A 17038-nucleotide genomic window follows, 5' to 3' on the forward strand; every position below is an offset into this window, starting at 1 on the left:
TAAATAGGGGCACCTGGGTGGCTCAGTCGGGTAAGTCCAACTTAGGCTCAAGTCATGATCTCACTGCTTGGGAGTTTAAGCTCTGCATCAGACTCTATGCTGACAGCTCGGAGCCTGGAGCCTGCTTCAGATTCTGTCTCCGTCTCTCTGCCCCTCCACTACTCATGCTCTGCTTCTCTCTGTCTCTCTCTGTCTCTGTCTCTCTCTCTCTGTCTTTCTCTCTCAAAAAAATATAAAATGAAACCTTAACAAAATTAAAAAAAAAATTTTTAAAAAGAATATTTTTTATAGAAGTTTAAGGTTCATAGCAAAAATTGTGGAAAGTATAGAGATTTTCCACATACTTCCTGCCCCCACACATACCCCCACTGTCAACATCCCCCACTAGAGTGGTACATTTGTTACAATCATTGACACATCATTATTGCCCAAAGTCCGTAGTTTACATTAGGGTTCACACTTGGTGTTGTATGTTCTGTGGGTTTAAACAAATGTATAATGACATGTATCCATTATTATACTATCATACAGAATAGTTTCACTACCCTAAAAGTCCTCAGTGTTCTGCTTGTTCATCTCTCCCTTCCCCCACTCCAGTCCCTGATAATCACCGATCTTTTCACTGCCTCCATAGTTTTGCCTTTTCCAGAATGTCATATAGTTGGAATCATACGGTATGTAGCCTTTTCAGATTGACTTCTTTCACTTAGTAGCATGTAATTAAGCTTCTCCATGTCTTTTCACAGTTTAATAGCTCATTTCTTTTTAGTGCTGAGTAACATTCCATTGTCTGAATATAATGGTGGACAAACTGCTCGTGACTCCTGTATTCATTTTCTCTCAAAAATTAAACATTAAAAAAAAGAAATAAAAGGACATTGTTATATCCGAGGTCATCTGAGTTTTCTCCTAAGTAATTGTCTAGAAGTTTTATAGCTTGTTTTACATTTAGGTCTGTGATCCATTTTGAGTTGATTTTTATGAAAGGTGTACGGTCTGTGTCTAGATTAATTTTTTTTTCCATGTGGATATCCAGTTCTTCTATCACTCATCATTTGTTGAAAAGACTATCTGTTCCATTGTATTGCTTTTGCTCCTTTGTTGAAGATGAGTTGACTGTATTCATGTGGGTTTATTTCTGGTTCTCTCTTCTGCCCCACTGATCTATTTGTTTTCACCAGTACCATATAGTCTTGATTACTGTAGTTGTATACAGTAAGTCTTGAAGTCAGGTAGCATCAGTCCTAAGACTTTGTTTATTCTCCTTCTATATTGAATTGGTTGTTCTGGGTCTTTTGCCTCTCCAAATAAACTTTAGAATCCATTTCTCAATATCCACAAATTAACTTCCTGGGATTTTGATTGAGAATGGGTTGAATTTATAGATCCAAGTTGGGAAGAACTGACATCTTGACAATATTGAGTCTTCCTATCCATGAATATGGAACATTTCTCTCTTTATTTAGTTCTTCTTTGATATGTTTCATAAGAGTTTTGTAGTTTAGGATTGTAAAGGATTGTAAAATCCTTTGCATTTTTTTTTAAAGATTTATACACAGGTATTTTATTTTGGGGGAAGTGCTAATGTAATGTGTTCTTAATTTCAAATTCCACTTGTTCATTGCTGGTATATAGGAAAGCAATTAACTTGCATGTTAACCTTGTATTCTGCAATCTTATTATAATCACTTTTTCTTTTTTTTTTTAATTTTTTTAACGTTTATTTTTATTTTTGAGACAGAGAGAGACAGAACATGAACGGGGGAGGGTCGGAGAGAGGGAGACACAGAATCCGAAACAGGCTCCAGGCTCTGAGCTGTTAGCACAGAGCCCGACGCAGGGCTCGAACTCACGGACCACGAAATCATGACCTGAGCCGAAGTCGGCCACTTAACCGACTGAGCCACCCAGGCGCCCCTATAATCACTTTTTCATTCCCAGAGGTTTTGGTTGATTTTTTAAGATTTTCCACATAGATAATCATGACAGTGTGCAAAGAAAGATAGTTTTTTTTTTTTTTCTTACAAATCTGTATACTTTTACTTCCTTTTCTTGGTTTTGTTTTTGCTTTTTGTATTAGCTAGAATTTCCAGTACAGTGTTTAAAACCAGTGGTGAGAGGTGACATCTTCCCTTGTTCCTGATCTTAGTGGGAAAGCTTTGAGTTTCTCATTGTTAAATATGTTACCTGTAGATGTTTATAGATGTTATTTATCAAGTTGAGGAAATTTTTCCCTATTCCTAGTCTGTTGACAGTTTCATCACAAATGAATGTTTGATTTTGTCATATACTTTTTCTGTATCTGTTGATACAATCGTGTGATTTTTTGTTATTAACCTATTGATGTTATGGATTACATTAACTGGTTTTCAAATGTGAACCAGTTTTGTATACTTGGAATAAATCCAATTTGGTTATGGTGTGTAATTCTTTTTTACACTGTTGGATTTGATTTGTTAATTTTTTGAGAATATTTGTATCTATATTCATGAGAGATACTGGTCTGTAGTTTTCTTTTCATATAATGTCTTTGTCTAGTTTTGGTTTTAGGTTAATACTGGCCTATAGAATGGCCAACTCATTATAGAATGAGTTAGGAAGTAGTCCCTCTGATCCTGGTTTCTGGAAGATGTTTTAGAGATTGATATAATTTCTTCCTTAAATGTTGGTAGACTTTACCAGTGAACCCATCTGGACCTGATGCTTTCTGTTTTGGAAGGATATTGATTATTGATTCAGTTTCTTTAATATAGGTCTATTCAGAGTGTCTGCTTTTCCTTGTGTGAATTTTATGTAGCTGTGAATTTCTGACCTATATCATGTTCCTTCTCTCTGAGGAACTTCTTTTAACATTTCTTGCAAGGCAGGTCTACTGGCTAAAAGTTCCCTCGATTTTTGTTTTTGTTCATTTGAGAAAGTTTTATTTCTCCTTCACTTTTGAAGGATAGTTTTGAAGAGTAAAGAATTCTAGGTTGGTGGGGTTTTCTCTCAACATGTTAAATATTTCCATTCACTTTCTTCTTGCTTAGCCTCTGAGAAGAATTGGATATAATTCTGATTTTTGTTCCCTTATAGGTTGTTTTTTGTTTTATTTTGTTTGCTGTGGCTTTTTTCAAGATTTTTCTTTGTCTTGATTTTCTGAAGTTTGAATATGATATGCCTAGGCGTGGTATTTTGGGCATTTATTCTTCTTGGTGTTCTCTGAGCTTCTTGGATTGGTGGTTTTGTGTCTGACATTAATTTGGGGAAATTCACATTCATTATTATTCCTTCATTATTCCTTCAAATATTATTTCTGTTTCTTCTCCATTTGGTATTCCGATTACGCATATATTATACCTTTTGTAATTGTCCCATAGTGCTTGATATTCTGTTTTTTTGGGGAGGGGGTATTGTTTGTTTTTGTTTGTTGGTTTGCTTTTCAGTTTTAGAAGTGTCTATTTTTATATTCTCAAGTATAGAGAGTCTTTCTTCAGCCATGCCCATCTATTAATGGGTCCATAAAAGGCATTCTTCATTTCTGTTACAATGTTTTGATTTCTAGCATTTCTTTAAAAAAATTTTAAATTTTCATTTCTCTGCTTACATTATCCATCTGTCCTTGTATATTGTCTATTTTTTCCATTCAATTCCTTAGCATGTTGTTCATAGTTAAAAGAAATTTCTAACCTGATAATTCTACCATTCCTGCTATATCTGACTCTGGTTCTGATGCTTGTTCAGTCTCTTCAAAATGTGATGGGGTTTTGTTGTTGTTGTTGTTTTTAACATGCCTGGTAATATTTTAATGAGAGGTGGATATGATGTACCCAGTAAAAGGAAATCAATCTTTCATAATGTACTTGTAATGTGGGGGAAAGGGAAGCATTCTATAGTTTTATGATTAGGTTCAGTCTAACCGTGAGCCTCTGCCCCTGGACCATGAACTTCACCAGTGCTTCTTAGTTGCTTTGTTGCTTTTTCTCCTCCTGTCCCTTAAGGAAAGGATAACTAATGTGGAGGGACCTGGAAATGGGTATTTCCCTCAGCAAGGACCCCCCCCAGGACCTGGAGGGGTTCCTACATGAGTTCCTCCCTTGGACTAATGTCCCCCCTCACCTCTGTCCCACATGACTTGGAACTGAACTAATGTTTTCCTTGAAAGAAAGAAAGAAAGAAAGAAAGAAAGAAAGAAAGAAAGAAAGAAAGAAAAGAGAGAGGAAAGTGAATTAGACTCCAAAAATATACCCCTGCTGTGGCTGGACCCCTGACTCTCTACTGACCTTGTTTTCTCAGAATGTATTTTTGCTGTTTGGCTCTCAGTACCTGCCTCAGGTAGAATGAGAAAAAGCAACTAAACAACTTATCAGCTAGCAACTAAGGCTAGAGAAGGCCTATTTTCCTTTCCCTGGGTAGATGAGGCTCTGGTAAAATTGTTTTACTGAGAGCAGGTGTTCTTATGAACGAAGTACTCTGGTGTATTTCAAGATGGTTCCTTTTCACCTTCCCATGTTAGAAGTACCAGGAGACATTTCTCTGATATTTTCATGGGAAGCTGTTCAAGTTCGTGGAGGTAAAACTCACCAAAGTGTGGCAGCCTGTCTGTGACTGGGTCCCCCTGTAGTTTCTCTCTCTTAGTCTTGTCCACACTGAACCTCCAGCAATTCATCAATTACAATTCAGGTTTTCCTACCCTGGGACTGGTTCCCATGGAGATTTCTGCTCCGATAAGTTATGATTCATTGTATCTGCCTGTCTGTCTCTTCAGTAAGGAGCAGTGGTTTGCCCTGTGGCCTTACTTTTCTGATGGATCTGAGAATAGATGTTCATTTTCCAGTTTCGTCAGCTTTTCGCTTGTTAGGATGCAGTGGCTATTTGTAAGCTCTTTACGTGCTGGACTGGAAACTGGAAATTCTTTTTGCCCATTTTTAAATAATGTTGTGCAATTTCTTACTGTTGAATTTTAAGAGTTTTTGTATATTTTGGATAGTAGTTCTTTATCATATATGTCTTTTGAAAATATTTTCTTCCCCTTTGTGGCTTTATTCTCATTTTCTTGAGTGCATGTACACTTTTAAGAAAAATCTTTTTTTCCCCTAGAAGCTGTGAGGTGGTCATAGTAAACCTTCTTTCAAAAGCTCGTAACACAATACATTCAGCTCTCAAATGCTTTCTTAGCATGAGAACCTGGGTAAGTATTTTGAGATGTTAAACCTCATTTAAAAATAATTTTTTAATTTAGTTCTGGAATTAGACTATGCACTTGCCCAAGATTCCTAGATCTCACTGGTATGCAGTGCTCATGAGTTTCCATTACTTCCTTCTCTTTTAGTGGGAAGCAAATTTTATAATATCTTCCCTCTGCTCTTTCAGGTCCAAGTACAGAGGGTTGTGAGCAGAGAGTTCTTAGGAGCAAATTCTAGAATCTAACCTTAGACGAGGGCCTCACAGCATCTTAACAGTGGTCACCATAGCTCAATGCCAGGTGCTGGTCTCTTGCAGCAGTAACACTTAAATGTCACTCTTAAACTCATAGCATGATTTTTCCCACACTTTTGTTTCTTCTGAAAGTTATTTAAATCTAACTTCTGCCACTTACATAGGCCGTACCATTCTCTTAATTTACTTTAGTAACTCCCCTCTCCAACTCACCACAAAATCAAGTGGAAACAAATCCAGCGGCTCACCTATTGAGTCTTTTGTCCTACCATCCATGAAAAAGTTGAGATTTATTGGTCAGTTGGCTGCGGCATGCTCATCCCATTCATATAGTAGGAAAGCTTTCAGGAAATCCTAGCATTCCTTTGTTTCCTTTCTCAGCTTAAAATACAGACATACTGGATATCCTGCTAGGGTGAGAATTTCTTAGAAAATGAAAGCCATTTCTTAGATTTGTGTTATAGCACATGAGTTTAAACAGATTTTCTCTAGATTTGAATGTTGATGGCCCCATAGGCAAGAAAACTCTTGGATGGTATAGATGTCATGGGTTTAAAAAAATAAAGACAGTTTTCTGGAAGGTAAATTGGACTTAGATCTTATTTCTTGTGACTATTAGGAAGATACAAATATTTTATGGAAGAAAAGAGGATTATAACAAGGGCTTTGAGAATCTCTGGGTATCAATGCTTCTGACATTGAAAAGAGCATTGAAAACATCCTTCTTGAAAAGTCCTGTGCTCTTGCTGGTTCATGCTTTATCAGGTGGAGAAAAACAATTTACCTCATAAAATGATAGAAGATATAACATTTGTAATAATTTACATACCCGCCCATGGCAGGCAGAATGATGCCCAACCCCCCCCCACCCCCACCCCGCAAGATGTCCAGGATTAATCCTTGAAATATGAATATGTTGGGTTCCAGGCAAAGCAGAATTAAGATTGCTAATTAGCTGACCTAAAAATAAAGACATCATCTGGGATTATCTGGGTCGCTCGAATGTAATCACAACGGTCCTTAAAAGTGAAAGGTAGGCAAAAGAGAGAATCAGAGAAAAAGCTGTGAGGATGGGAACAGGGTCAGATAGATGCCATGCTGCTGGCTTTGGAGGTGGAAGAAGGGGACAATGAGCCAAGGACTTGAGGCAGCCTCTGGAAGCTAGAAAAGACAACTGAATGAATTCTCTTCTAGAGCCTCCAGAAAGGAGCACAGTCTTGCTGACACTGTGTGTTGGATTTCTGATCTATGTAATTATAAACTAATCAATTTATGTGTAAGCCATGGAGTTTGTAGTAATTCATTGTGGCAGCAATAGAAAACTAATACAACATCAATAAAATTTTTTGGTCTAGTAGAGAAGTTGTTCACAATTTGATAAAAATAAGGAGTTCTTGTCAGGGAGATTGACTCCAGACATCGAATGGTCACAGGCTGCTCAAGGAAGTGAGGGTCACATGCTCATTCACCTTCAGCTTTGTTCTGTGCAGGACATCGTGCCCTGATCAGCCATGGCTCACCTGCTCAGCTCTGGGAAGCATGGCAGGAAACAAAAGACAGGGCTTAGCCTCAACATGACAAACACTTATTCTTTTCTCTCTGTAGCTATGCCCTAGCATTATGTTAACCAGAAAAATTTCATTTGGTATTGTTTTAGAATTACATCCAACCCTAATCACTTGAGGGAAAATGGAAGTAAGTTCTCTTCCTTGCTGGGTTGGTTGTCTTTAGTAAATCCTTATTTATTTTTGCCAAATGGGCCCAACTTTCACCCAGCAGCACTGTGGGAATTCTCTGTGGGAACGTGTGGTGATTGTAGAACCCTAGCTTAACGGGCTGGAAGTGATGGTTCTGTTAAAGTAGACCCTGAAGGGATGCTGTCAAAGACTTCACCTCAGGTCATATCCGAACCAGGCTAGCTTTCTTTTCTTGAAATGAGATCAAAATGTTTCTATGAAGTACCTTTTTTTTTTTTTTTTTAATGTTACTTGGCCAAGAGAGGGAGGACACACAGTTATCTTTCTTTTGTAGAAAAGGATGCCAAATTGCTCAGCAGATTTTTTTTTAATGTGCATTTGTTTGGAAACCACAAAATAAAACTGCCAAAAAAAACCCCTGAAAGGCAGGGTACATATATCCTGAGTGGTAAATGGAATGTATTCTGGTTTTCAATCCAGCTTTGATAATTGAAAGCAGTGGTCTTGACCATTTTCTAGCAGTTGGTGGGAGAGATTGATCACAAACCCATTTAGGAACCTGCTAGAAACTATGGATCATCATCCATATAGAAAAAAAGCACATCACCAAATTTTGCATATGGTTTAGGGATTCCCAAACTTCCACAAGTTCATCCAGGGGCCCTCCAGGCAAAGGCTCCTGAGCGTGGGTGATGGCACATGACACGTAGGTGGCCATTAGGAGTCAGAGGAGGGCAGTGCTCCTACCGTATATCATGATGGGGCAGAGAAGTATGGTTCTGAAAATTAAATTCATTAATTTCATTAAAGTAAATTTAATGGTTTAAAAAAGGTATATCTGAATCTTTAAAACTAAAAAGGAGTGTTTTTGAATTAGTTTCATGTTTTTCTTATCACTTTTCTCTTATTTGACTTTTTTTTTTTTTTTTTTTACGTGTGTGTGTGTATGCATGCGTGTGTGGGAGAAAACTTAGCCCTTGGGAATGACATGTAAATCAGTGCTATATTGAGTTTTTGTAAGCATAGGGGAGAAAAGTAGTCCTAAAAATGATGAGATACCACAGTCCTACCCTCATACTCAGTGTATGAGGTTTTACACAGCACGTTTTGTAAGGTTCTTGACGAGCTTCGCGATAGCACCTTTTTGTGGTGGGTTGTGAGCTACAGCCTTGTACTGATTTGTTAAGGATGTATTAATTCATCTTGAACCTGAGACAAATCTCAACCCGCTTGACAGACTCTGTGGTTGTCAGAATGTTGCCTGTTCCCTACCCCAGACCCAACCCTGTTTCTTCTGCTGTCCTTCATTGCGGCTACGGCCCGGCAGTGTGCTAGCAAGACGCATTCACAGTTGATTGTTCACAACTGCTACCCTCCAGAAGTGGAGGGAGGAGACACTGAGGAGGCGCCAAGCTGTGGTGGCAGAAAATGGATGAGAGAGGAGAAATTGATGACAAGGTCTTGGAACGGAAAATAGAAGACACCTTACAGCAAGGGTGTGAAACCCATCACACTTAAGAACTAATCTTAAATTTGGATGGGAACAAATTATAGACCTTTTGGTTTTCTTTCTCTGGAAGAACAGGGATTATAAAACCTTTGTCCTTTTGGTCCCCTCTTCAGACAGTTGTGGGTTGGGGTTAGGGGAAAATTTTATAACTGTGGAGCATTTTGTAACTGTGAAGTGCAACAGAAATGCTAAGTACTTTTTGCTGTTAATGTGGCCTTAACTGCCAGGGACTGCTCTGGAGCAAATGTGGAGAATCGAAGGGTAACGAGGATGGAGGGCCCTTCACAGCAAAAGCCTAGAGGGGAGGACAGCAGCTCTTTCTGTGGCTTCTAGCTTTTTCTTTTAATTTTTTTAATGTTTATTTTTGAGAGAGAAAGAGCACGAGTGGGAGAGGGTCAGAGAGAGAGGGAGACACAGAATCCGAAGCAGGCTCCAGCACAGAGCCGGACGTGGGGCTTGAACTCACAAACCGAGAGGTCGTGACTGACGCCCAACCGACTAAGACACCCAGGCGCCCCTAGCTTTTTCTAATCATGGTAAAAGTGCCTGGAGAACCAGATCTTATGAGTGGAAAGCACATTGCTGGCTTCTCTGCTCAGCATAACTGGTCCCTTGTAAGAAAACAGAGTTTTTGCCTTGTTGTCTTTGACCTTTATCTTCTCTTTGAATAACCAGCTCCATGGTGGTAACAAGACCTTTCCAAGGTAGGCTTGGTGGCAGTGACCCACTTTTGAGGTCAGATTTGGGTGGAGAAGTGCCTACAGTGAAGGATATTATTTAGAGTGATTAAAAACAACCCTCTTACTGATCTATGGGATACAGTCCACAGTCATAATCAAAGCTTCCTTGGTGTTCCAGACATCTGTTGGCTATTTCACCCGTATCATTCTCCTGAGTCAAGGTCAGCTTCTGAACATTTTTCTCATACCTGACCTGTGTTCCTGTGGGTCAGTTAAAGAAAAACGCCTTGGACGCTCATGGGCTGGGGTTTATTAGAAGAGCAAAGACTCCCAGAGGCCCTTGAGTCAGCAGCTTCATGTGAGGTCTCTCTTCCCTTTCCTTCTTCCTCTCTGTTCTTTCATCCACCCCCAATAAGCTGCTTCTTCCCTTCTCTTCCCTCCCCAGCCTTTCCTTCATTTACAGCAATCAATGGTATTAATTCAATCCTTTAGCAAATGTTTGTTGAGTGTCTGCTAAGAACAGGCTCCATTCCTGGCTCAGGGGACAGAGCAGCGAGTATATCCCCTACCATGGCCTATCAAGCCCTCATGATCTGTCCCTATGACCTCTGTGCCTCATCTCCTTCTCTCCCCTTACTTACTCCCTTTGCTCGTTACTCCATGGCTTTCTTGATGTTTCTCAAACACACCATTCTGCCATGGCTCCCCACTCTGCCTGGAAGACTCCTTAGAAATCTGTAGGGCCCATTCCCTCACCTTCTGGAGGATTTCACATCATTGTCAAATTCACAATGGGCCTTCTCTGAATACCTTGTGTGAAGTAGCCACCTCTGACCCTCTAATGTCTGATCACCCCTGCCTGCTTTAATTTTTTCCACTGTACTTTTCACTTTCTGACTTATTATTATTATTTTATTGTCTACCTCCCCTCACTACAGGTATGCTCCATGAAAACAGGGGCCGTATCCCCAGTGCTGAGAATAGTGTCTGAACATAGGCCTTAACAAATACTCATTGAATGAAGACTGAATGAGTAAAAAGATGAATGATTGGGGAAATGAATGAAAATCCCGAGGTTTCTGACCTCAAAGAATGGTGCACTGGAGACATAAAATCAATAAGATAACTCTAGCTTGTGTATTCTGGTAGTGACTCAGAGACTGGGTTCTAGAGTCTGTCACAGTTCAAATCTCTGCTTCACTTAGTAGCTGTGTCTTCGAGGGCCAATTACCTCAGCTCTCTGGGCCTGGTTTGCTCATTTGCGAAGTATGAATAATAATAATAATAATAATAATAATAATAATAATAGCAGCAGCATGGAGGATTATTGTGGGAATTAAATGAAACAATCCATATAGAGTGCTTAGCATGGTACCTGGTGTGTGGGAAGGAGCCAGTATTATCTGCCATTATTATTGGGTCACTTGCTGGAATCCAGTGGAGCCTGAAAAGTTCTTCAGCATTATCCCCATCCTGGTCTGGTATTACTGAGACTTTTCTGTTATGGAGTGAAAATTAGAAAGTGCATCCTACCAGAAAGACTGTCCCTGAGGACAACTTTATCTTAGGATTTCTTTGAACCACAAATGCTTCTGTCCCCTCTTCAAACACATATTAAACATGTTATTAAACATATTAAACATATTAAACATATTGAAACATGAACATTTCATTTGTTCAGATAGGCTCCAAACAATACTATCTGTCCCCTCTGGAAATAACTGTTTCCTGTTTAAATGTCAGCAACCAGTTAAACATTATGGGTTTTTTTTTTTCTTGTAAGTTTTAGGCCGCAGTAAATAATTGCTTAAGACTGTACTTTAAGAGGCATCTGTAAATCTTTCTTTCGCCTTGTGATACAGGGAAAACCATGTCAAAAGTCGTTCTGACAATTTGTATTTTAATTTAAGTTTTATGAGTTCCCATTTAAAGAAGGCCAGTTTCTTGTTGGCAAGCCTTCTTAAGAGGTTGAAGCTTTGATCTTAAATCCTAGGGAGACTTTGCAGAAATTGGAGGTGACATTGTTGACAGGTTTGTCTGTAGCTATTCTAGTGCCATTAATTAAACACACACACACCCCTTTTATTTACTCCCCTGGAGTAAATGAATTGAACTTGACTTTGGTTTTTGATTGGAAGCTATGAGAGGGTCCAGGAAACATCAAAGAAACGCTCTTAATCTAGTAAAACTAACTCTCAAATGACCTAGCTTGAACATTAAAGAGTTCTTGATTCCAGTGCGGGTCTAGTTTCTTTTCTGTAAGGCGTTAATTCCCTTTAATGATAAAAAAAAAAAAAAAAAAAAGTGCAGGGGCAAATAATCATCCCCTCTGCATAAAATTCCAGAGGGTTATAGCCTCCTTAATTTTATCTCGCTTCTGAAGGTCTCCTTTGTAAAACTGTGTATGCGTTTTTCTCTTGTCTTTTTGTACTGCTTATACTTTTAAGATCTTAGCTTTAAGATCTTAGAACTTTATTTCTTTTGCATTTCAATTTTAGATTTTTGGAATGGTCACAGCTGTCCTAAAGCTTTTTATGATCCTAGACCTTTAGGAATGAAGGTATGGACAGGTTAAGACAAAAAGCCAGATGGTGCCTTTGTAGCAACAGAGTAGTTGAGTAGCCTCGTAGTCGAGAGGTCTGTTTTCATGTCTGCTTGGGGAGCCCCACCAGACGATTCATTTGCCCCCAAACAAGTAGCCATCAGCCTGCCTCATGGGAGCCCAGCGCCATTTGAAGCACTAAAGAGCAGTGAGCAAAAGAGACAGAAATCCTGTTCTCCTGGAGTTTATGTTCCAATGGACAATTAACACAATAGCTAGGTTACACAGTCTCCACAGAAGACTGTGAAAGAAAATAAAGCAGTGTTATGGGGTGGACAGGGGAGGCCTCACTGATAAAGTGACACTGGAGCAGAGACCCACAGGAGCTGAGGGAGGGAGCTGTTGGCATGGGGGATGGGGGGAAGGGCCCCAGTGAGCGCAGAGATTCTGAGGCAGGAGGATGCCTGGTGTGAGTGGAGCAGCAGGGAGGCCAGTGAGGCTGAGGAAAAGTGAGCGGGTGTAGGAGGCAAGGTCAGAGGAATCAGAGCAAGTCCTTTTGGGCCCTGTGAGGCAGGTGTGACTTTGGCCTTTCTTCAGAGTAAGACGGGAGCCACAGGAGGGTTCTGAGCAGAGCAGTGATGGGATGTGGTTTATGTTGAACAGGATTGCTGTGGTAGTTGGGCTGGATCCAAGAGACTGGTTAGGTGGCTTTGGCCTTGATCTAGACCAAAGGTGGTGGATGGAAGTGATCTAGACCAAAGCCAGGATGGAAGTGATGAGAAGTGTTTGGATTCAGAGTACGTAATAAAGGCAGAGCCCAAAGGATTTCCTGGTGGACGAGATGGAGAACAGCCTGGGCCCCTGGACTATGGCACGCTTCACACGTGGTTTACCTTCTTAGTGATGGTCCTCATTGGTCTCCAGAGTATTGTCAACCAGTCGTTCGGGTCCTGATAAGGAATCTGTAGACACACTGATAGCTGAGAGAAATATCCATGGGGTCTTCTGCGCACACGTTCTGAGCAGATGGTACCAGGTTAATTAATGAGAGCTACCATCACTCACCTGTGTGAGTTGCTTAGTCCTTCTTGACACCATCTGACTGGACCTGTGGCATCACATTCTCAAAGGGGACCCGTGATAGGTGCTCACGTCATTCCAACTGGCAGCTTGGCCCTGAGTCTGAAAAATGTAGAGAAAGAGCAGCGAAGTATGAGAAGCTACAGTGAAGACAAAGAAGAGGAAGATCAGGACATTTTTAGTACAAACAGCTCGAAAAAGAGAAATACCAGGAGCGGATCTTTCCCTTTGTGTCTCTCGTAGCTTCAGTTGGAATATAAAAGATGCGGTATTTCACAGATAACCAGAGAGAATTAATGAACTAAGATAGAATATGACAAAAACAAAGATTCAGTCCCACATTTAGTCCCTGAGGGCTGGCGGGAGAAGAATTTGTGGATCTCTCTAGTCAGATAGGTGGAAGCTACGGTGGCCGTCCCAGAGCCCTGCTCTTCACCTGCCCTGATCTTTCCTACTTCAATAAACCAGAGAAGATGAGTACATGGTTCACTCTGATGGTGGCCACGGAGAGAGCCAAAAAATCTGTTTGTTTAGGAGAAATCTCATTTCCCATCCCTGCCTTGCTCATATGGGGCTGAATACATCTTAATCTAAGTTCTTATCTCAGGAAAAGCAAAGGGTGGCCCTGGAAGCCCTCTGAATAGCAGGTGCAGACAGAATGAAGAGGGCTAGGGAGGGTGGAGGCCTGTGGAAAATATGTTCAGGAGGCCAAGAAGTCCATAAGGCTGATGAGCTCGAGAAAGGAACAGGTGCAGGGGAGGGGGGCCAATGCCTAAGGGTGCAGACTGGAACCTACCAGGATAGGGTGATAGGGAGACCAGATGGGCTGGCATTCGGTCAAACCAGATGGTGGGCTTTTATTTTTAAAGGATTTGTAAATCCTAGGAACAAGGAACATAAGGGTACTGGGGCCTTTAATCCCATTAGTAGAGGACAAAAGTGTTCTCTTTAAAAATGTAAACCTACCAATTATAGAATTTCTCTTATCAAAACTTTGGGACAGAGTACCAGCTTGTGAAATGCCAAGAAATCTCTGGCTTCTTCATTGAGGGGAAGAGAGGAACTGCAGAAATAGGGCATTTGTTGTGAGTTACTGAAAAGCCTACTCCTCAGGAATTTAAAGTGTACATTTGGAACCAAACAAAATGTGATATATTTATACAAAAGAGTCTTGCTTACATATGGAGTGGGAAGGACAGCTAACTGTAATTAGGGACTGATTCGTTATTTAGTAAATTTTGAGTTTATAATGAGACAAATTAAAAAATTGTGAAGCACCTGTCACTTTCTAAAAAGTTGTCCCCCTGGGTCCCCTTCCCTGGTTCCCTGGCTCTTCTCCTGGTTGCATAAAAATTCTGTTCTTCAGCCCTTCTCTCAGCCTTTCCTGGAGGGTCCAGAATTACTTCCGTAACGCTTCTCCTCAAGGACTTCTCCTCGAGGAGACCAGACTCATGAGCGTAGCAGGGAGTCGTTACGGGGCACGTGTGGTGGTACGAGTGTGAAGGTGGCACAAGGCACAGGCAGGGCCACGAGGTCCTTCAGTAGACGGAGCAGAGGGCTGTGTCTCCAGTCCACAAGGAATCTGCCGTCTTTGCTGAATGTGACACCTGACCCTCCCTCTGAGAGGAAAAGCCTAAGTTCTTCCAAAGAATTTCAAAGAGATGTTAAATATTAAGAGAAAGTTTTAAGTAGTGCAATTCATTGTTAAATCACTGTTTTTGGTTAGAGTATCCATATGCCCAATAAGTAAATCCCAGCAACATCAGTTTTTGATGCTATTGCATAAATATTTCTTTTCGTAATTACTCCTGAAAAGTGTAACGGTTATCTCGTGTTTGCAATGGAATAGAGTTGCTTTCCAACCCCACTGAGTGGGTATTTTTGTTTTGATCTGTAAGGTATGGAAACCTGACAAGCCCAAACTGTGAAGAGGATGAAAGCCCCAGTTCATCAGAGTCTAAGATGGTGATCAGGAAGTAAGTATGCCTCTCTCTGCATTACAAGCTCTTAGTCAAGACTTATTATCTTAAAAGAATGTAATTCAGCAGAGTTTTTTTTTTATTCCTTTCCAATGTTGTCATGGTTTTTCTTATAATGTGTAAAATCATATAGTTATATTTTGACTATCCAGTGATAATTCATTTATTCATCCAATAAAAATGTATCAGGCATCTGCCATGTGCCAGGCCCTGTGCTAAGGGGAACAGCTATGAACAAAATAAGTAAGTCTCCGCTCTTATGAAGTTGGTATTTTAGCAGAGGGACAAGGAATCCCACAAAAAAGAATGCAGTAGTGTAAAGGGGGCTAGATCCTGATGGAGAGTTTGATTCACAGAGGGTGCCAGTCGTGGACTTTCTGATCCGGTGACATTGGAGCAGAGTCCCGAATGGGTTACGGGCTCGGCTTTGTGAATATCCAGGCAGGGAAAATATGGAAAATGCTCTGAGGCGGGAGCAGTGTTGGAGAAGTGGTAGGGAGATGAATGAGGCAAGAGCAGGTGCCAGAGGGTGAGATCTATAAGGTAGTGGGGGCCCCAGACCACATGGGGACTTGAAGGCCTCGGGCAGGATGTTCAATTTTATTCTAAGGAACTAAGGAACATAAGAATTTAGAGGTCCTAGGAAGAGCAGGGCTATTTATATTTCTGAAGGTTTTTATGCATCTATGTGGAAAATAGACTCTGGCAGTGGGACGGGGGCAAGAGCGGCAGCAAGGAGCCTGGTTAGGACACTTACAAGGGTCCAAGCAAGAGATGCTGGTAGCATGGACTTTCGGAGGAAGAGGAGTGGGGTGGTGGTGGTGGTGCTATTAGTAGTGATAGTAGTAGTAGTAAAAGCAGGAGTGACTTGTAGGAACAGCTTCTGCAGAGATCTTGAAGGTGTTTCTAGGAGGTTGTACTGATGAAGTGGATGGGGCATCTGAGAGAAAAAGAGGCCAGGACACCTCCAAGGGTTGTGGTATAAGTAGCTGATAGAGCAGAACCTTGGCTTTATGAGATAAGAAAGACTGGCAAAGAGGAGCAGTATGGTGGGGAGCATGTGTCAAGAATTTCATCTTAGACATACTAATTTTGAGACTGTTGGATGAGTCTAGATGGTTGGGAGAAGTCTGGACTGGAGGTACAAGTCTGGGCATCCTCAGTTTATACCTGGTGTTTAAGGCTAGGAGGCTAGGCGTGCCCTCCTGGGAACAAAGGGCAGATAGAGAAGAGGAAGGTCCAGAGACTGAGCCTTGGTTTCCTCCAGTATTTAAAGTCAGGAAAGTAGAGTGTCCAGCAAGAGGAGCCTGGAACAGAGCAGCCAGTGGGGAAGGAGAAGAAAGAAGAAGTTGTGTCCAAAAGACAAGCAAAGAAGGAGTTTGGGGGGGTGGGTGCTGCTGTGACCAATTATATCCATTACTGCTCAGATATCAAGCAAGAGGAGCCTGGGAAGCAACTACTGTGTTTGCAACATGTTGGTCTTTGGTCCCCTTGACAAGTGCAGCTTTCATGGATGGAGGTGTGTGTGGGTCAAGAGAGGACAGAAGTTTGGAGAAGTTTTTCTATAAGAGAAGAGAAATGGGCAGGAGGATGATCTGGAGCAAAGGAGAGTTTTTTTCAGTGTGTGTGTGTGTGTGTGTGTGTGTGTGTGTGTGTGTGTGTGTCTGTGTTAGCACTAGGTGATGGTTTAATCTGATGAGAATAGTGTGGGAGACACTGAAGAAAAATGCAGGGGTGCAGGCCACTATAGGAGTGATGTTCTTGAGTAGATGGGCTGTATCCCAGGGTGCTTGAAAGTACTCTTAGTAAATATTCATTCTTGGAGCCAAAAGTTTGGGCAGTTAATCCTATGGAATATTTTAACTCCTCAGAGGATTGACCAATGGAATCCTTTCTTCAGAAGCCAAAGATGTGAAGCTTAGAAAATTGAGTATCTTTTTAAGTCCTGAGTTAGGGAGTTTTATTATTTTATTGGATGGGTCATAACCTTCCAGAAAACCAGACAAACCAGTGTAGTTTTTTGAATGTCCAAAGCAAGATGTGGTAAGTGGAACACATACTTTTATTCTTAGAGGGCTTGGGGAGGCTTCTTGGAGGAGGTGACAATTTGAGGTAGGCTCTGAAGGAGGGTG

At 41.0% G+C, this 17038-nt stretch overlaps 1 protein-coding gene across 3 annotated transcripts in view; it reads left to right on the forward strand.

The window, feature by feature from the left end:
* The window catches only part of RGL1 (ral guanine nucleotide dissociation stimulator like 1), a 260974-nt gene that overhangs the window by 180762 nt on the left and 63174 nt on the right, over positions 1 to 17038 (forward strand). For all 3 annotated transcript variants that reach the window (XM_025920976.2, XM_086694460.1, XM_086694459.1), the window contains one exon: positions 14826 to 14903. In XM_025920976.2, the coding sequence (XP_025776761.1) occupies positions 14826 to 14903 (78 nt within the window). The remainder of the gene's footprint in view (positions 1 to 14825; positions 14904 to 17038) is intronic.

The sequence above is a fragment of the Puma concolor genome, chromosome E4 (assembly GCF_028749965.1).
Source record: "Puma concolor isolate L17-30 chromosome E4, mPumCon1.1.hap2, whole genome shotgun sequence".
In the NCBI taxonomy this organism is placed as follows: domain Eukaryota; kingdom Metazoa; phylum Chordata; class Mammalia; order Carnivora; family Felidae; genus Puma; species Puma concolor.